Raw genomic sequence first — 21,310 nt, 5'->3', positions numbered from 1 at the left:
ATTGAGTAATTGGTGCCTGGATAACAACTTGTCTCTTAACGTCAGCAAAACCAAGGAGATGATCGTGGACTATCGGAAACAGCAAGGCAGAGAACACCAGGCCATCTACATTAGTGGCGTAGAAGTTGAAAGGGTTAACAGCTTCAAGTTCCTCGGAGTAAACATCACCGAGGATCTCTCATGGACCCTTCACATAGACACTGTGGTTAAGAAAGCTCGCCAGCGGCTCTACTTCCTGAGGAGGCTGAGGAAGTTTGGCATGAATGCCAACATCACCTCAAACTTTTACAGGAGTGTGGTCAAGAGTCTGCTGATGGGCTGCATTACCGTCTGGTATGGGAGCTGCTCTGCCAGCAGTCGAAAATCATTACAGAGAGTGGTGAAGGCAGCAGAGCACATCACAGGCAAGAGTCTCCCAGCCACTGAAGACATTTACCTCCATCAGTGGTTACGTAAGACAAGCAGCATCATAAAGGACCACAGCCATCCATCACACCAGCTGTTCTCCTTGTTACCGTCTGGCAGACGATACAGGAGTCTGGCTGCTTGGACTACAAGACTTAAGAACAGTTTTTACCACCAGGCCATTCGACTCCTCAACAGCAACACCTGAACACTTACTGTACATACACTTACATTACACCTACACTGCATTACATCTACATTGCACTACTCACACACAAACTGTACCTGCACACACTCTGAATACTGACTGGAACATGCATCTGCACTTTATGGAATATGCATCTGTACTTATAAAACATTATCTGTGCAATAACTGTCATTTGTACTTGCTGCTCATTCAACTCATACTGCTTTATAACTTCTTTAAAAACATACACATTTTATTTTATATGGCTTGTCTATTTTTAACTTGTCATTTTTTTTTAAATTATTTTTTAGCTTTATCGGATCTAGGCTGAGTGACTTGTTTTTCTCATCATACACATTTCATTGTATGTTGACCCTGTGTTAACCTATATATGACAAATAAACCTAAAAATTAAAAATAAAATTAGGCACAGTCCCTGCGGTGTCAAAATATAAATAAAATATAATTAAAAAAAGCATAAAGGATAAGAAGAAATAAGGTAGAACACAAACTTTCAACATAAGACCTTAATTGCACATGAATACTATTGCACAAGATGTCATCTATTGCACTGCTGCATTGGAGGTGATTAGGTGACATTCAGTGCCCTGTAGGCGGATTCATCCTCCCAGAGATGAGCCCCACCACAGTGGTGTCGTCTGCAAATTTGACAATGGTGTTGCTGTGGTGGGCGGGGGTGCAATCGTGTGTACAGAGTGAAGAGCAGGGAGCTCAGCACACACCCCTGAGGAGAGCCAGTGCTGATGCTGATGGCCGAGGAGATGTGAGGGCCCACCCTAACCCTTCGAGTATGGTCTGTCAGGAAGTCTTTAATCCATATACAGGTGGAATACGGGAGTCCCAGCCGCTTGCCCACCAATCTGTGAGGGATGATGGTGTTAAAAGCAGAGCTAAAATCAATAAAAAGGAGACGCGCGTAGCTGCCCTGGTGCTCTAGATAAGACAGGGTAGCATGGAGAGCAGCAGCAACAGCATCCTCAGTAGACCTGTTAGCCCAGTAAGCAAATTGGTGTGCATCAAAGGTGGGAGGGATGAAGGACATGATATGACTCCGGACCAGTCTCTCAAAACACTTCAACACCAGGGAATAGTCATTCAGGCAGGTTATGGGTGAATTTTTTGGTAAAGGGAGTAAGATGGAGGATTTCAGACAGGTATTCGATTTGTTATTATTAAAAACAAAAGTTAACAATTAAAGTTAACTTGTGTTAGAAAATAAATTCTTAACACAAAACCACCATACTCTACGCTCACCAACATTGCATTTTTTTATATTTACATAAATGTATACATTGTAACATATGTGCCTCTGAGAAACCCACTCCAAGTTCTTTACAGATATGTGATACCACCCTGGGTCAAGAAGGGACACTGCCACTAACGGTTGCCTTTTTCTTCCTTTACAGTACTGAGAAAATGCTTGGGGGGGCAACTGAATTTTCCCCTTCCAGTCCCTGGGTTATAAAAATGATTTACAATGATAATGATTAACAGCAATCACTTTACTTTGCGTGGCCACTATTTTTTTTCCTTTTTCTACCATTGTTTGCGTGTTCTGTGTTGAAATTTAAGTAAGCAGGGACATCCAGGATGGCACCTTGAAAATTCTTCCTATACAAGCCTATTGTTCCCTCAGACAACTACAATACATACTGTATATAGGTAGAAATATATCAATATAAGCTCTCTCTCCGCTTCTTGGACCATTTATATCACTTGTCCAAAAGCTTCTCAATGCCTTAAGAAAAAAGTTTTTTTATTGAGCGTAAAAGTCAGTTATGCATCACTGCTTTCACTTTTAAGCACTTACAAAATTAGTGACTTCTCAGTCATCTGTAAGGGGTACAAACAGACAAAAATTAAAAAGGCTCCTAATCTGCAATGCTGTTTGGGGGTTTTGAGAACTTCCTATTTCATTTCCTGAAGGGTGTTCATGATGTGCTCAACAAGGTGAGAGTTGACATTCCGTGAGTTTATATGTGCCATAATCGCAGTTATTCACAGAAACCTAGTTTCTAAAATGCCATGTAAACTCCTTATTTTGGTTAGAGAAACCAGGCTATTGGTCTCTGAAAAACCTTGTTAACTTAGGTATATTCCTCTGCAAATAACCCAGTTATGTGGACAGTTAAGGATTTTGTAGTCTGTGCATGTCCACTGCACTCTTTTCACCTGCTTAGCTTTGCACATTCTTTTAGCAGCCACAGGTAGAAACATCCACAAAGATCAATTTCCTGAGGCAAATGCTCGGATGATCACATTATTCATTCTCCTGGTTGAAATAATCAGTCTCAATATGTCAGAAATTAAAAAAATTTGATGATGAATTGAACATACAGTGCTAAGTTTAGCAGCACAATGTCAGGAGCAGTAACACGTTAAAAGTAAAGTGCACTAAGTAATCAGATTACTTTTTAAAGTAACAACATAATGCAATACTTATTTTACACAGCAGCACTGGGTATAAGGCAAGATGCATGCATACCTGGTCATTTGCTGAGCTCAATTGCACAGCCAAGAAAAAAAATATTAATAAAATATCAGTTTAGTTTTAATGCAGCTATTTGCTATAGACATAGCTGCCACTATTCATACCACCAATTATTGGTGGCTGACATCAGATATTTAAAAACGAAATGGATGTTATTTAGTTCACAAGACATGAAAAAGTTATTTATAAAATGCAAGTAAATGATCACAGGCTTCGTGTTTATTTTTGGACGCACAGTGGCAAATGATCACGTTTAACTATTTTTGTGCAGTTTAATGACGTTGGAGAGTATTGACAAAGGTAAAATCCAGAATAATACTTGTACATTTAAATGCAGATTTTTAAGGAACCAAGTTTCACCTCATCCCAGTTATGTGTGTGCATGTACATGCATTTATTGTTGTGTAGTAAAACACTACTCTTGTAAAGAATTATTATTATTCCTCTCTTTTTTAATAGTTGGCCTGAGTTCTTTTTTCTGAGTTTGTTCTTCCCCACTGCAAATTTTAAAAGCACATAGCCATATTCATGACTCAATATTAATTTACATAATAACAGCATGGCAAACAACAGCAGGCAACTAAAAGACCAGATAAGCACTAAGATGTTGCAAACTGTTGCAAGCTATAATACAAAAATGAGTTGGAAAAGTGCTAAAACCATTTTGTACTACTGTCATGAGAAAAGTCCGTGACGTTGGGTAAACTAATAAAATAAATAAATGGAGCGCGCTCAGGCTTATGTGGGGTTCAGGTGTGTGTGATAGAACGGTAGAGCAGCTTTAGGTTGTGAATTGTGGTGATCAACTGAGTGCAGATGCATACATTTCAATTGATTGCCTCATTAACACTCCAGGCTTTGTAGTTAGCACCAGCACATCAGAATCCTGAGAAGTATAATAGAAAGGGAAAGGGAGAAAAAATGGATGAAAAAGAAAGAAGGTGATCGTAGAGTTTAGGTAGGTGAATCATGGAAAAATTAGTTTGACAGCACCACAACTGCTGATTTTGTTTACTGGGAGTACTGTTAAGGGCTGGAGGAACTCCGGGTGGTGGCTCCACTCACCGCAAACTGCAAAGCTGACAAAAACAGGGCTGGGGAGAGGTTGAGAGAAGTCAAGGAAGCAAGTGGAAGGAAGAGATAGAGACATGGCGGCATCCAGACAGTCTCAGTGCCTGAGAAAGAGTTGCAGTGACAGATGGAGGTGGCAACACCAAGTCCATGGCAGATTAGAAGGGTGCAGTGGGCTGCATTCAGGGATGCTAGAGGGTCCAAGGACCAGGAAAGAGCGGGAACAAATGTGATTTTCCCTTCCTGTTTTGTATTTTAAGTGTTCAGATTATTCATTATGACTTTTACCCTCCACTAAAAAGCACTGTATTTTACCCTGGAGTTTTTATTGACTTTATTTATTAAGAAAATTTGCATAGCACTAATGCACTTTGCACATATCCCTTGCTTGTTTGTATCCTCATTTGCTTGACTGACAAGATGGTTTTGTTATCGAAGGGTCCGGGTCCAAGCTGCCAAGGAGCACAGAGCGAACCCGGACAGTCACAACACTACTCACATTACTGCATAATTTACCCTTAACAAGCTTTCGAGAAAAAAAAAAATGCATTCAGTGTGATATTCCTTTTATATGATTTATTTGACAGCAATTTTCAAATGATAAGGGCTTCTGTCACAAGACAAATGTGTGTGGAGTGCTTCAAACTTAATTTGGATCCTCTCTTGCTTGTTCTGCTTGTAGAGGCTAAGCATCTGTAACCAGATGTTACGCAAGAAAAGTCCATTATACCTAGCAGCCAGATCAGCTACGATGGAGGTACTTTATTGGAGGTAAAGTTCTTACTCCACCTATGGTTTAACTGCAGAAATTTACACACAATTCTAATTCATGAATGTTAAATTAATATCTAATGGGGAAAAAAAAAAAATCACACAAAATATGCAAAATGGTTTATTAATTATTATTTCTAGGATTACTCAAGACTGTTTTTAACAGCACAAATAAATTACATGTCATTATTACTTAAGGATGTCAAAATACACCATCCATCTTACATTCATACCCTGAGGATGGAGTCTAATTTCACGAAATTAGACCTTCCATTTATTTTTTATTTGTTTAAGAAACAAAAAGAATTAGAAAGAACTTAAAAGAATAAAAGTGGCATGTTAATTTCTGAGTAACTGATTTCTCATCTTGATCTTATTCTGAACTCAGATGACATACAGAAATAATTTCTTAAATATGAACTTTTAAAGACTAAAATATTTCCACTTTCCAATGGCTACATTTTGCTGATTTGGTCATCCAATTTTCAGTCCATGATGAAATTACCCAAGTTCAGGATGGACCTTGACATGCAAAAGTGTTCTTAAATAATTATATTTCTTCATTCACATAAAATTTTTATTCAGAACAGTGCCGAAACTGCATGAAGGGTTAACAGGTCCGGGAAGTTCAGCAACTATCCCAGCGCTTTTTCAATTCTGTGGTATCTAAAACACGACACATTAGACAGATGGATTTATCTTTTGTTTGTGAGGTCCAAAAATCCCACCTTCCTTATTGCTGCATTATATGCAATGTACTTCCAGAGGAGCATTCATTGGATGTCAGTTCTATTGCACATAGAGACTGCTGCGACTAAAAATTTTGGTTTTACTGTTATGAGTCAATGGGTATGTTGGACTACACGACTGCCCTTTACAGGAGCTTACTGCCAACTGCCTTTGACTTGCTAAAATTATGTAAATTAAGTCTGTTAGTGAAAATCTCTGGAAAAGTTGCTGAATATGTCATGGCCTTTAGTAGTTCAACTCCCTGATAATTTGCATCAAGAGTTTATAGATTAAAAATTGGAATGATGGAAGCAAAATATTTAGTCCTAAATTTTTTTTAAAAACATATGTGCAAGGATCTTAAAAAAATGTAAAAATGTTATGTCATATTTTGTTTACTAAGATGCAACCAATCTGTGAACAGACACATGACATACAACCCAAAGAAATACAGTTTTAAGTACTGGTTGGATCTGTGACAGTTACCAGACAATGTGGAGAAAAAAGCCGCATGGATGCTTAAAACTAATTTCCTAACTCAACAAAAAACAAAATTGTATGCAAGTGCTGTAAACTAAGTTCCACAATTTTAATGTTGGAAAGATCTATGAGAAGAGTTAATAAAGTACAATAAAACCATCAAAAGCATTAAGGACTCCTAATCCTGTAAATGAAATCACAGTATTGACAACCATGAGAGTATACACAGAAAAGAGAAACAGAGAGGAAGGGAGTTGATACTTTAGCATTTGAATAATTATGTATCCATCACAAAACACAGAAATTAGTCCTTTATTTCTTAAGAGGATAATATGCTGATTGGATTCTATTTTCTATTGCGTTTCTATGGAATACACAGAAAAAAATGTGTTTAATGCTGCTTGCAACTATGACATTTGCAAAAGCAATATTGGAAAAAAGTGCCATACAGATTTACCTTCTTCTTGACCAGTGACATGACCCCAATGCGTGTGAGGACAGGCTGCCGGCATAAACCTTCCCGGGGTACCCCGTCTGCAAAAGTCTCTGACCCATCTGCCACTGGTTCACACAAATGGCGCATGAACAAGGATACATAAGCCCTATGAGAATAGGAGGAGGAGAAGAAGCAAGTTTTAAAATATACAGTAAATTAGGAAGGCAAGAAGCACATTATGAGACAGTAACTTCTCTTGTTTGGTATAATTATTTTTATGGCTTAAAGTTAACATAATAAACTTGCTTTATTCTGTTCAAGCAGGGGACATTTCCCCCCTGGCTCCTTCTGCATTAAAAACAGTTACCCAAAGATGTCCACATAATTTCCTTATGATTAGAAACAAACAGTATAAATAATTTACACAGAGAAATCTGTAATGGTTTATCTGAAGATGGACTAAAAATGTAGCTTACTTGAACTCTTTCTCGGTTTTTCCACGCAGATCTCTCACAAGCCACTGGCAAGAGAAGGCTTCCTGAGAAGGCATTCCCCATCTCATTACAGCATTCAGGAAAGCCTTTCGTTGCCTTGTGTTGAACCCTAGGACCTGCCCAAAAAAAAAAGGGGGGGAGTTATCACACATTCATTTCAACTGGTTCATAAAGTTAAATCTTGAAACCTACAAAAAATGCAAGGCAATGTCCATGTAACAAAAAACAACATTTTCACAAGTATATTCGTTCAGTATTCAGTATTCAATATTCGTCCTGGTCGCGGAACAGTGGACCAGCTCTACACCCTTAGCAGAGTCCTGAAGGGTGCATGGGAGTTCGCCCAAGCAGTCTACATGTGTTCTGTGGACTTGGAAAAGGCGTTCGACCGTGTTCCTCGGGGAATCCTGTGGGGGGTGCTCCGGGAGTATGGAGTACCGGACCCCCTGATAAGGGCTGTTTGGTCCCTGTACGATCGGTGCCAGAGCTTGGTCCGCATTGCCGGCAGTAAGTCGAACCCATTTCCAGTGAGAGTTGGACTCCGCCAGGGCTGCCCTTTGTCACCGACTCTGCTCATAACTTTTATGGACAGAATTTCTAGGCGCAGCCAGGGTGTTGAGGGGGTCCGGTTTGGTGGACTCAGGATTGGATCACTGCTTTTTGCAGATGATGTTGTCCTGTTTGCTTCATCAGGCCGTGATCTTCAGCTCTCTCTGGATCGGTTCGCAGCTGAGTGTGAAGCGGCTGGGATGGGAATCAGCACCTCCAAATCCGAGACCATGGTCCTCAGCTGGAAAAGGGTGGAGTGCCCTCTCAGGGTTGGGAGCGAGATCCTGCCTCAAGTGGAGGAGTTCAAGTATCTCGGGGTCTTGTTCACGAGTGAGGGAAGAATGGAGCGTGAGATCGACAGGCGAATCGGTGCGGCGTCCGCAGTGATGCGGGCTCTGCATCGGTCTGTCGTGGTGAAAAAGGAGCTGAGCCGTAAGGCAAAGCTCTCAATTTACCGGTCGATCTCTGTTCCTACCCTCACCGATGGTCATGAGCTATGGGTAGTGACCGAAAGAACGACATCGCGAATACAAGCGGCTGAAATGAGTTTCCTCCGCAGGGTGTCTGGGCTCTCCCTTAAAGATAGGGTGAGAAACTCAGTCATCCGGGAGGGGCTCAGAGTAGAGCCGCTGCTCCTCCGCATCGAGAGGAGTCAGATGAGGTGGCTCGGGCATCTGATCAGGATGCCTCCTGGACGCCTCCCTGGTGAGGTGTTCCGGGCACGTCCAACCGGGAGGAGTTCCCCCGGGGAAGACCCAGGACACGCTGGAGGGACTATGTCTCCTGGCTGGCCTGGGAACGCCTCGGGATTCTCCCGGAAGAGCTAGAAGAAGTGGCCGGGGAGAGGGAAGTCTGGGCATCTCTGCTCAAGCTGCTGCCCCCGCGACCCGACCTCGGATAAGCGGAACAGAATGGATGGATGGATGGATATTGTTCAGTAACTTAAAACACTACTAACTTGACACCCTCAAAAAAAATCTGCCCTGTGTATTTTTACTTTAATTTCAAGATTAAAAAAAAGAGATCAGAATGCAGTTTCAGTGATGATAATTAAAGATTGCAAAGTGGGGACTGTGATTAATTTGGGCAAAACTAAAAATCTTACTTGATTTAGATACATCTAAAATAGTCAAATACTACATTCACAAAAATATGACAGAATCATCCAGATTACATGGTGCAAATTTTTAGAATTGTTAATGTTTAAAATGTTATGGAGTGAAGCACAAAATGCTCTATTACTCTCTTATTCACCACAATTAGGAACAACAGCTTTTAAATAAAAACTGGCAGTGCTTTCTATTCAGCAATAAAAATTGTGTGTCAAATGGCAGTATAGAAAAGTAAAATGTTCTTTCTTTATTTTTCAGCAACAGTCAGAACAGTTTTGCCAAATCTGAACACTTTCCTTATTCTATACATGCACAGCTCTTGTGCTGGGCATTTCTGACCTTTTTAACACCTCATTTGGCACAATGCAAGAACTGTCTTCTAGGTGGGATTCATGACTCGTTCATGCACACATCCTAATTTCACTCATGGCAGATAAACTGCCACCATTAACTTGAAAATTGATTTCTCTGAGGTAGTGGGAGTAAGCCTCCAAATAGACAACCTAAGCCAAGAATTGAACAAAGTTCTGTATAGTTTTAAATTGGTCATTATTTTATTATGTCAATGACAGAACATGAAAAAAAGCAGTAAAAATTACTGAGTATGCCATTTTTTAAGTCAAAAATGTAACAGTATTGACCCACATCTTGAGACTGTACACATATTGTTACTTTCACTTTGCTGCTCATCTTCCTCTATGGCAACCTCAGGGCCAAGGGTATAGATTCACCTTGACAGGTCATCGCCAATCACAGTTACTGGAATTACAGAATGTTGATGCCCAGATATGACTTGCTGTCTCTATTTTGCAAACAACTAGTCAAAAATAAATGAAAGAAGTCACACCTATGATCGCTCGCATTCTTTTACTATACAGGAGCTTTTTTCATCATTTCACAAAGATATTGCCTGCTGCCACTGGTATGAAAATACATTTGTGTACTTTGCTGATCTAGCAAGCGAGTGAGTACACAAGTAGTGTTGCATGAAATCAAGTAACAATAACTGAAGAGATGTTATAGCCATGCACTTAATAGTTAATTGGGATAAAGTTTAATAAATTTAGTACAGATGTTTTAGCATAGGCTAGGAGGTAGCACAGAGCTGTCATTCCTGCTTCACAGAACGAGGTCCGGCATGGAGTTAGCACATTCTTTTTGTGTACTTACTGATTGCTTGGTGTCACTGAGTATAAATTTACCGACTCAAAAACTTTGTCCAGAGCTCTTTAATTACAATAATCCTAACCAACAGCAACCCATCATGCTTTAAAACAACTTGGTTTGTAGTACGTCAATGTATTTCATCGCAGTTGGGCTCTATCATATTTGCCCTTTTCATTTTCTGAGTATTTTGTTATTTATTGTGCACGTGCACAATACACCACAATGAACGATAATTGGTTCAGTTCAAATTTATTATGTGTTGTGAATGTGGAAAACAACAATCAATTTGTTTCCCTTGTTCATGTCCTCCATGCTACTAGAGAACACTGGAAGTTAGATTTGCAAGATTATTGGGGAGGATAGACAGTCTGATCAACCCAGTCACACTCTGTAGTATAACAAGTCTTCAGGGAAACCTAGTGCCAGTAGGAGGAGCTGCTCAGGGGTATCCTTCAGACTTTGAACATTCATGAGGTAACCCGGAAACATCTGTGAAAACTTACCCAGGAATTTTTTTCTGATCTATTCTTAAAAGACCCCCACAGTCATTATACAGTGGACCTTACAGTTGGGCATAGGCCATCGCTAAGAGGCTAGAAAAATGAAGGAGGCTTGAGGTGAATGAATATGTGAGGGGTAAATGGGAGGGTCAAAAGGCTTAGGTATTTTTATTTTTAAGCCCCTATGTGTTTGTGGGATAATTAGTTTGACTATTCACTTGGTTTGGTAATAAAAGCTTTTTCTTTTGTTACTTTTGTTCTTTTTGGTTGTCATTTGGGTTCAGGGACAAAACACAAGTGCCCACTTCAGTCCATAGTGTACAAAGTACAGAGAAACTCTGTATAAGCCATTGCAGAATATAACCACTGATGAAAGAGAATTGCAGAAGCAAAAGTAGAAGAATATAGCTTGGTGAAGACGACCTGTCATAACTCTACCCACAACGGCCAAGACGACAAGTGAGTATGAAAAGTATCCTTACCTCAAGAAAATAGTATCAAGAATCTGTGATAAAATGTATTATTTTCAGCTTACATTTGTTGTGACAAGCATGCCTCAAAAATGTGGAAGGCATGTTTTCTTAAATCGAAACCTTTGCTACTCAAAGTGGACGTATTTGGTAAGTTTCAAGGATTTTTCCCCCCAAACTGGGACCTCAGGACCTATTAGCTCCAATTACAAAATATAAAACAGGCTAGTTTTATTATTATTATTTTTTTTTACATAATTTGTAAAATATGCTTCACTTTAGAATGCAATTTCATGAAGTAAATTAATATATACCATGATTGTGAGGAAATAGCTTCAACTCAAAAACAGTAGTACTAGGGTGTTGTACCGTGTTAGCCATTATGAATGTAGAGAAAAGCCAAGCAAAATGACACCTTTTATTGGCTGACTAAAAAGATTACAATATGCAAGCTTTCGAGGCAACTCAGGCCCCTTCTTCAGGTAAGATCTTGCCTGAGTTGCCTCGAAAGCTTGCATATTGTAATCTTTTTAGTTAGCCAATAAAAGGTGTCATTTTGCTTGGCTTTTCTCTACACTCAAAAACAGCAAACTCATCCTTTAAATTTATTGCTGCCTATAACAGACATAGTTGAATTTGGTGACACTTAAGTGGAGTGCAATCTAGGTCTATCGATTCCAGATGGCAGATATGAAGTGCTAAAAAGAAAAATACAACAAATAAAGCCAACAAGAAGAAGCCGTCAGAAATGCCCAATTAGCTCATGGCTCCTACTACCAATTCCCTGGCTTTCACATGAGCAGATGTTTGAGACATGTACTGTGAAGGCATCAAGAAGTAGGCCACAAAGACGACCAACTCAAAGCAGAAGCTGCACCTTCACAAAACTGCTCAACAGAGCAGTTGTGCTTCTCTCTGTGTGAATGAGGGGAAATGATAAGTTCTTTAATTCACTTCCCAGGAAAACACACAGCTGCCAGGTCTGGAATGGAGCATTAGCATGAGTAAAGTGCTCATCACTCGGCTTGAAGAAAATATCCTGAATTTACTTTTGCCTTAAGATGAAGATTAAAAAAAAAAAACAAACAAAAAAAAGCACAAACAGGAAATTGGATTTCTGAGAAAACCAAAATAGACCTGCACCTTTCAAACTACTACTATAATATATGAAATCGGTATGATCTAGAGACAAAAGGTAAACTTCAAACCATTATTTGGACATTCAGCAGTGCTGCAAAGTGTGGACAGGTAAAAGAAAAATCTTACATTCAATGTCTGCTTAGTTTAACATAAAATTTTATTAACACTAAAGAGCAATAGCTAAAATGTAAAACTATACTGTCATATTAAGAAGAGCTTGATCATGTCAAATTCTTTATTATTTCATGGGACATAGGCTCTAATGGAAAACAGTTTAATTGGCAAGACAAACCTCTGAAATCAAGGAAACTACGTTTAGTTGCACCACTGAAAAGCACATACTTTCAGTAATGTTTCTTGCTATAAAAAGAGTTTTGAACTGTTGTCTGAATAATGTTTCTACGGTATATGCTACAGTATTAAACAATTAAGGGAAAAGATACTAACAATCAGCTAGAAAGAGGCAAGCAAAAATTATAGGCACATTTTAAAAACATTAATAATTTCCCCTTATAAAATAAATTTGGAAATTTAAATTAATTAAACCGTGTATTACTAGTCTTTCAAGGTGTAAACAGGAACGTGCATTTTTTTCTCTGTTTTCAGTTGGTTGGAGTTTATTTTAGCACTTTTTCGCAAATAGTGACTGCATAATTTTCTTTTATAAATTTGTACACATTCAGATATTTGCATACATCTAAACTGCAGGTCTTTGTTGCATGTTATGATGATCTAAAGTAAGAAATACTAATGCTATTGTGAAATAATATATATCAAGAATAATATATATCAAGAATTGAAATATAAAATTAAAAAAACACCAACAAAACACTAGTTTCTCATTATATTTGATATTATCTACTTTCCTCAGTGGTAAAGTTGGGCTTATATTTACACCATACTATACTTAATATAAATGTAAAAATAAATATAAATCCTATAACGGCATACATTCAATTCCCTTGAGACAGAAGATGAATGAATGTCTGGCACAGTCAGAAACATGTATTTTAGTTTAAAAAAGAAAAAAAAATTCAGGTTACCAATACCACTTTCCTAACAGAATACATATGAAAATAAAAAAAAGTACAGTATAAATATGTAACTATTTTTCTCTTAAATATACATGCACACATTCACATTATTACTATTCACATTACTTCAGAGACATAGATATACTCTATGTTATCAACACTACGTTTGGAAAAATAGGTTTCAGCAGTACCTACTACCTTTATGTTTTTTAAATAATATTTCAAATTGGCTTATATGGTTCTGGTACAAATAAACGTTAGCTGCAACATTAGAAAATGGTTTAAATTCTGAAAATTCCAAAATACTAGAAATAACAAAACACTGCCTCATTATATGAAAAGATTTAGTACTTACGCAATGGATAACTTACATTACATTTAAGTACTTTTGTAAGATATGGTAAACTGTTGTGCAACACAAATGCGTTTGTGGAGTAAAAGCAGGTTTAGACAGGGGATATTCCTATAATGCTAATCTACTGAGCTTTTATAAAGAAGTAAATAAAAAATATTTAACTAATAAAACAAACAACAGCATCTACTTGAAATTTCAAAAAGCTTTTGATATGGTACCACAATCTAGTAATGAAATTATATGTGGGAGGGATTCAAGGTATGTTTGGCAGATAACTGCACAATATGTACTATATAAGTTATGATGCAAGGCCCCTTTTCAAAAATAGGAAATGTCAAAAATAGAGACATTTATGAACCAATGCAGATAAACTGTTATTTTTAATGTAAACAACTACAGACTGGTTAAATTTGTTTGTGACATTAAGCTGATAAGGAGATATTCTGGAGTTAGCAAAATTCTTATAGATGGACCCAAGATAAAATTCAGATTTTGTTAAGGATGTAGTAAATAAGACTTATTTAGTTTAAATATGAACTGTTCCACAACCGATATAAAAATAGTTGATAGATAAAATTATAAGCGGCTTGCTGCAAAGTTTGCCTTATGGGGGCGGGGGAACCTTGGAGCTATCACTGCTTAGAACGAGACAATGCACAAAAGTAATCAACAGCAGCTAATAGGATGCATGAAATATGTGCTTTAACTTATACAGTAGTATGGTAAGTAAGACATGTTATGCTTTAGTTGTAAGCAAGGCTACTTAACTTTCCTGTAAATGCCACCATGCATATGCGCTTTAATTTTCAGTTCAATCAACAAAGTAGTAAAAACAGTAACAAGAAAGACATAGAGAATATAAAAGAGTAAAATTACAGAAATTTATTGAGAACAAATGGTATAAAAGTCTCAAATTCAAATCATCAGACCGTTGGAAATGCTATGTATACAGTATTATTAACTATTCCGTCCTCTCCATTGAAATTGGTGGCATCACAGTGAGAAATTAAAGAGCACTGAAATATATCTATACCTTAACCGTGGTAAACTGTGCTGAGTTTTTCTCCACAAACTGAAGGGTGACTTCATGTTTCTGAAATTATCAAGTAAAAGTGAGACTGATTCTGTTTTGTTGCTGTTCCTTTAATGTTGGCCAAGCAAATGTGGTGCCTTAGTAACCATGGTGTTATAATTTTATGGAAAATAATGGCATTTACCTGTAAATTTGCTTTGACAGTGCATAGTCATAAAATGTAATGCATCTGTGTGTGGATATGCTGTTAATAGTATGCTGATTATGTCTTCCATCTTTCCATTACCTGACCAGTCTATCCACATTGTGGTTGCAGGGCAGCTGTTACTTTCAATAATTACATTTATTCATCTAAGAGATTATTGTTAGTGTTTTTCATATCATCAGCATGTACTCGTTGCGACTATAATTTACTGAACTTTCTAAAATGTCTTAGAAAATTACAAGAAGATAATTAATAAAAACCAAAACTGACAGGCTTGTGCATCACACATGTCTTCTGCTGAAATACAAAACAGTAACTGATAACAGCTTTGGGTATTTAATTTTAATGATAAAATGGGATCATTCATTTTTCCTAAAACAACTAATCTGTGCAGTACAGCACACTTAATCAACCCCTCTGATTCTCCAACACCAACAAATGGAATCTACAGGATACTTTGTGCTACTGAGAATAAGGTCAGTAATTCACTTGAAATACTACATTGGTAATATTTTATGCAGTTTTGGCATGTGTATTGCAAAAGGACATTACAGTACAACAGAAGGTCCACATGCTAAATTTATTTCTCATTCAGTCAGAAATGGCCAAGTTAGTCATTAATAAACTTCAAAGAAACATTATTTTATACATTACACTTCATTTTGAAAATTGACCTACATTGTGCAACACTGTCAGCACATTTTATAAAGATATAAAAATATAACAAAGTAGTATAAAATGTACCTTAAGTAATTTGATAAAAGTAAAATATCAAGGCAGTGAGTGAAATACTGCATTTTAAAAAGTAAAGGTCATAATCTGTTGATTTAATATTTTGCATGTGCAAGCTTTATGGATTCATTTGGAAGGCAAAATACTGATACAGTGGAGGGATGACAGTCTATCTATGCAAAAGCAAATTTTTACTGACTCTGCAAATAATTAAAAGGAAAAATGGCATAGGCAAATAAGGGGAAAAAGCTATAGTAGTTAGCCAACAACATCAGGAATGGACTAAGGCACTACAAACCAAGAACAAACTAAAAAAATTGCTGGCCATATTTGTTTTAGTTTTTTTAATAGGGGCTTGAAGTAGTTAGAATTTGAATGCATTAATGGCAAAATATTGCTTTAATGTAATACAATTAAAATTTTGTTTATATAAAAAAGTGAATTAAAGCAAGCAGATCAAATTATCTGTACATTACAATCGTATTCTTAATCACTACATGATACAGTGTATATTGCGACAATACTGTGTGTAAGGAGTAAAGCAAAAGGGAGAGGCTGGAAATAGATTGCATCCAACTTTGTGTCAAAAACGTGGTTGTGCAGCTTGGAAATACTGCATAATAAATAAATACCACAATTGCGTTTTTTCTACATACAGTACATGATACATCCAGGCCATAAACTATATTTATAAGAATGAGATATTGACAATGTTTGACAATATGATATTGCAGTAGTCAGCATCCCAGGTGAACTGTGAATGCAGAACTCTTATGTTATTTTCATACAATGTTAAAATGTGTTTTCTCTAGGTATTCAAGTTTCTTCTTACATTTCAAAGACATGCAGGTTAAGATGAATATCAGCTTTATGAATATTATGAATAATCTATTTGATTAATGTAAGTGGTATTTTGGGCCCTTGCCCAGTCAGGAAGCTATAAAGTAAGGACAGCATGGAAGGAGGCATAACCTTGCTGGGATGGGGCTGGATTGCTCTCCCATTCAAAGGATAAAATTAACAGCTAGGATGAGGAAGGTTGTTTATCATGAGAAGTTCCTCCCCCAGTATGATAGATGGCAGCACTGTACTGGCGTGCATCTGGCATGGACACCCACAGGAATCCATGGGAGTCATAGTCCTGAGAGACGACCCTATTTGGGTCTTTGAGTGCTGCCAGAGGGCATTGCAGGGGGAAGGATGCTTCCGTCTGACCGGAAGTGCTTCTGTTGGGCTAAGCCCTGGTACCAAAAGTACTCCTGAGTAAAACATAAAAGCAAGCTATCCAGCCTCCTCCAGCTGAGACTGAGTACATAGGCAGAAGGCAAAGCTCACTTGGGAGGAGGAAAGGGAGGATTGGTACTTGGAAGACTGTGGAGTTGACTGCGAAAAAGGTACTTTGTAAAATAAAAACATTTATGTGGCACCCAGGATTGTTTTGGTGAGGTGTGTCTGGGGTTTTGAGCCTCAGTGGTGCCCCCTGTCATTCACACTAAGCACAAGCCAAACAAACTAGATCTTTAAATGACAATCTCATACTGTATGAATAAGTTAAACAAAATCATTTGATCACGATACTTGTACAACTATGACTCAGAAATCATAATTCTCATGCTATTTTAATTAGATTAGTTTCAAGTATGGAGCAGGGCCAGGCCAACCAGTTTTTTCTTGAGTTGAGTAAAATTGTGACAGTTAAGAAAAACTGATTAACTGCTGCTGGCACGGTTCTGTGCTTTGGCTGAAAAGGAAATTGTGCGACTTGCTCCTGTAACTTGGGCAGGATGCACTCTAGAAAGAGCATTTAAAAATAAATACATTTTAATATATACAAATAAACAAACCATACTGAAAAAGAAAAACAAGAGGCTGCAAACAACCTAATGAAAAGGCTTTTACAAAGCTTTCATATCACTCCTTTCAAACAGCACATGACAGTCTAATTTAAACAATATAAAACCCTGCATATATTACTACTTTAAATGTGGTATTAAATCAGAAAATGCTAAAATTTCACATACCTCAATGTTGCCACCAACTCTTGCCAGCAAGGGGGGCAAGGGTTTGTCCTTCTCATTTCTCAGTTGGCGCCGGGACTGCCTGCGGCCTAGTCAATGGAGAAAATAAGATCATAAAAATAAAATGACAACAAATTAAATGAAAAATACATCCATGTATAAAGTTATTTTCCATAAGGATTCACTTTAATAACTTTACAGTCCACAACATACAAAATCATCTAAAATGGCAGGCAAGCATTTTATTTATTTCTTTTTTTATTTATTTTGAAAATTTTTTTTTTGGTTTGTTGTAGTTTAGGACAGGTGATAGTGTTCCTGACTGTGGGCATTCAATGGAGATTCACATTTAAATTTTCATTAAAAGGGTCTGGGTGTAACAGTGGCTTACTAGTAAAAACTGTTTATTATTATGTACTGACTCATTGTAACAAAAATGTCTATAACAACATTTGTAGCAGATTCATCAAAATAGTAGGGTCTCAAAGTAGTCCCTAAGTCAACGGCCTCATCAGCATCACTTGTGGAACATACTTCTCTCACTGTATTTAAGCTAATTGATTCTGACATTGTTGTGCATGTTTGACAACATAAAGTCAAGTGGTAACTATTTTCTCATATTGTATTTCAGGGTGTCATGGTACTATATTGATTAGTGCTGCGGCCTCAGAACCCCAGAAGAGTAGATTTCAATTACAACCTGGTCATTGTCTGTGGATCTTTCTCCTGAGAACAAAGGTTGCCTCTTGTATTACAAAGAACTGAATGTTGGGTATACTGGGGATTCTGGATTAGCCATGGATGACTATATAGGCTTGTCCAGGGTTGGTTCTAGCTTTGTGCAAAGAGATCAAGAGGGAGGGCATTACACAAAAGGAAGGACTATAATGGACAGGAATTTTGGTATGTAAATCATTTTTACTTAGGCAAAAATATGATTAAATAAGAGTGTACATTTATGCAGGCATAATTTTAACACTTAACAATGGAGTGCTTTGTGTTTGCTTAAAGTAAAATATACGCACAAATACTGTATAGAATTATTCAATCACAAATATAACCATTGAATGTCTTCTATGAGGACTGTTTTCAGGAGACTACAAACAGCAGTAAATGTTTTGAACAGTCTACAAAGTCCATCTAACTCTATCCTGAATGAAAAGGGCAAAGAATCACCACAGGAACCAGGTGATTTCAATATCACCCCATCATGCAGTACGATACAGAAAACATTACTCCATCACTATTTCAGTGTAGAGGGATAAGAGAGGAGGTACCCTGTTGAAAGATGATAATCTTATTCTGAATTCCTCCACTTTCAGTAAGTCAACCCTAGAATTAAAGAAGAGCCCAGCCAGCCCCCCCAATAAACTAAGAACCCTCAAATCATTTTTACCTTACTTATGGTCCTTTAATACAAACACACATTCAGCTTCATTAAATAAGCATATGAACAACCAACCAGTCTGCAATAACAGTTCATCAATTCAAATGCTACTAATCATTTGATGCCTCAATATACATGCACTGCTTGATTATTACTTAAAAATTCTGTGCTTATATATTTATTTCTAATTTAAAACAATTTTGCTAGTGTTTACTGTTACTGCTTTATTTTATGTGTGCGCACAAGTTTAGTGTGACCAGTGAAGAAAACGTTCAGAGCAACACGCCCATTCACAGGTTGTAGTCCTCCCTGAGAAGGCAGAGGTGAGATGTAAACTCGCAACCTTGGCATTAACTGACAATCCCCTTGAGCTAAATGGAGATAAGCCACTCATCCATAAGTCTTCTAGTGGAAGGGGCTTTTTCAGCAACAGTGATGTCTCTCTTAGCTTCACAGGTGCACTCCTAGTTGCACCTAGAGACAAAGTTTTCATTATACTGCAATGCATATGCTAAGTACTCACCATATGTATTAGGAGTGGCATAAATTTTACTATACTAAGAATTATGTTAGACTAAAATAGTACTCAGTTAATCATTCGCTACTTGTTACTTGTGAACAGGTATATGTGATGTGGCTTTATCCTTTAATAAATTCAAGGGCTACCATATTGGTTGTTATGAAACACTACTTACATTTACATTTACATCATTTAGCAGACGCTCTTATCCAGAGCGACTTACAACAGTGTTTGTTAGTTTTTTCGCATACCCCTTGGGGTCAGAGAGCAGGGTCAGCCATTGCACAGCGCCCCCTGGAGCAATTACAGGTTAAGGGCCTTGCTCAAGGGCCCAGCAGAGTAGGATCTCTTTTGGCACTGACAGGGATTCGAACCGGCAACCTTCGGGATACCAGCGCAGATCCTTAGCCTCAGAGCCACCACTCCGCTTAATTTTTCAGACTGACTCATTCAAATATCAAGCTTATGTGAATGCTGAACATGCAATCATATTACACCTTTAATTACTTAATTAGGCTTCAAATGACTTTTAATAAATCACTGTGAAAAATAAAAGTTTTAAAAAAATATAGCATAAATCAGACGGTACTCATTAAAGAAAAAGCTTTCCAATAAATGGAGTTCTGACAGAGTAGCAAGGCAAAACAACACCTCATTTAAAGGAAGATATACTTTTATTGCCAATTTTTACCAGCATTGTGAAGCTTGATCAGATGCCACGTACCTTCCGGTCTTTCATCAAAGTCTTCATCTTCTTCTTCAGACCCCACCGAGTATTCGGACTGGTTATCTGAAACATCATCATGCCAGTCTGAAACAGTACATATTTCACAGTAAATAGGCCATCTGGCCTACACCATTCACAGCTAAAATGGTCACATATGTGACTTTTTGTTTTTTACAGTAACGTGCCAGTGAACTAAAAACTTAATCTATTGTCTATTATTGGCAGTGCTGTTATTTATACAAAGGGTGGCTTGTTAGAACCACCAAGAGTTTTTCTAATACTGAGAAAAAAATGATTAACATTATAAAATGATACTAGCCAGGTCCCCCAGGACCATGAACTAGATTAAACAGATTTGATAATGTTATTCTGTTGGATAACAACAAAGCAAGATTATGAAAGAAAGAAATGTATCACTGGTTGTTTTAAAGCCACAATTTTCAATGACATATTTGAGTCTACAGTTGGGAGATGAAATGGGGAGAAGTAGGCCCAATAAAGCAGCAGAGTTTCTTTATTTAAATGTACACATACTCAGAGCTTGTTCTATATTTAGGAAAAAACTAGGTGGTCACCTAAAGTAGTAAACTATGTTTGGGGGTGCAGATTAGTTCTTTAAACAGTACAGACTTTGACTTATAAACACCAACAGTCAATACAACTTCTCAACTCCCACTAACCCAGTTACATTGTTTTATAACACTAGGAGCCTTTGCTCTTAATGTCTAAAGACATACACAAGCCCATTACGAGTGGTCTTCCTAGAATGCACCAAACTCAGCTTCAGAGAGGTTCTCTTTACACAGAATTCAATTAAACTTTTATTTTCTTCAGGTGCAAGTTTGTAGCTACTTTTGTTTTGTGTTGTTTCCCTTTCACCAAGTTTGCTCTTCATCTAGTTTTCCATCCTTATTAAAGCATTGGTTTGATGCATACTTTGGATATATGCAGATGTTTTTCCAAAACAATGTGCTGCCATTATCTTCGGTTTTGGAAGGATCATTTATGTGCTTGTTTGAATTCCTGGCACCGCATCAGGTGAGGAACAAAAATGCTCCAAGGCTGCCTAATCGTTGAACTGGTCAGCATACACTATACAACCTTGGTACTTCTTGAATTTCAAATTTAATATTATGTCTGTTTTAATATTCATAATTATTATTCTATATTAGTATTAATGTGAATAACTTGTAAAATTTGTGAAAATTATAGAAAATCTTGATTATATAATGTAATATTCATTTGTGTAACGTTATACAGGAAGATTTACTCTAAA

General features: G+C 37.4%; 1 protein-coding gene across 5 annotated transcripts in view; it reads right to left on the bottom strand.

Annotated features, from left to right (window-relative positions):
• Nucleotides 1-21,310, bottom strand: part of chd3 (chromodomain helicase DNA binding protein 3) — a 181,055-nt gene that overhangs the window by 41,490 nt on the left and 118,255 nt on the right. For 3 of the 5 annotated variants that reach the window (XM_028798343.2, XM_028798346.2, XM_028798342.2), the window contains exons 26-29: nt 20,032-20,118; nt 17,404-17,489; nt 7,068-7,201; nt 6,613-6,757 (exon numbers count right to left, since the gene is read on the bottom strand). In XM_028798343.2, the coding sequence (XP_028654176.1) occupies nt 6,613-6,757; nt 7,068-7,201; nt 17,404-17,489; nt 20,032-20,118 (452 nt within the window). The remainder of the gene's footprint in view (nt 1-6,612; nt 6,758-7,067; nt 7,202-17,403; nt 17,490-20,031; nt 20,119-21,310) is intronic. The other 2 variants (XM_028798347.2, XM_028798344.2) reach the window with 1 other exon arrangement.

This window comes from Erpetoichthys calabaricus, chromosome 3, assembly GCF_900747795.2.
Source record: "Erpetoichthys calabaricus chromosome 3, fErpCal1.3, whole genome shotgun sequence".
NCBI classification, from domain to species: Eukaryota; Metazoa; Chordata; class Cladistia; order Polypteriformes; family Polypteridae; genus Erpetoichthys; species Erpetoichthys calabaricus.
Note: the sequence above shows the minus strand (reverse complement) of the source record. Positions and strands in the feature narration are given on the sequence as shown.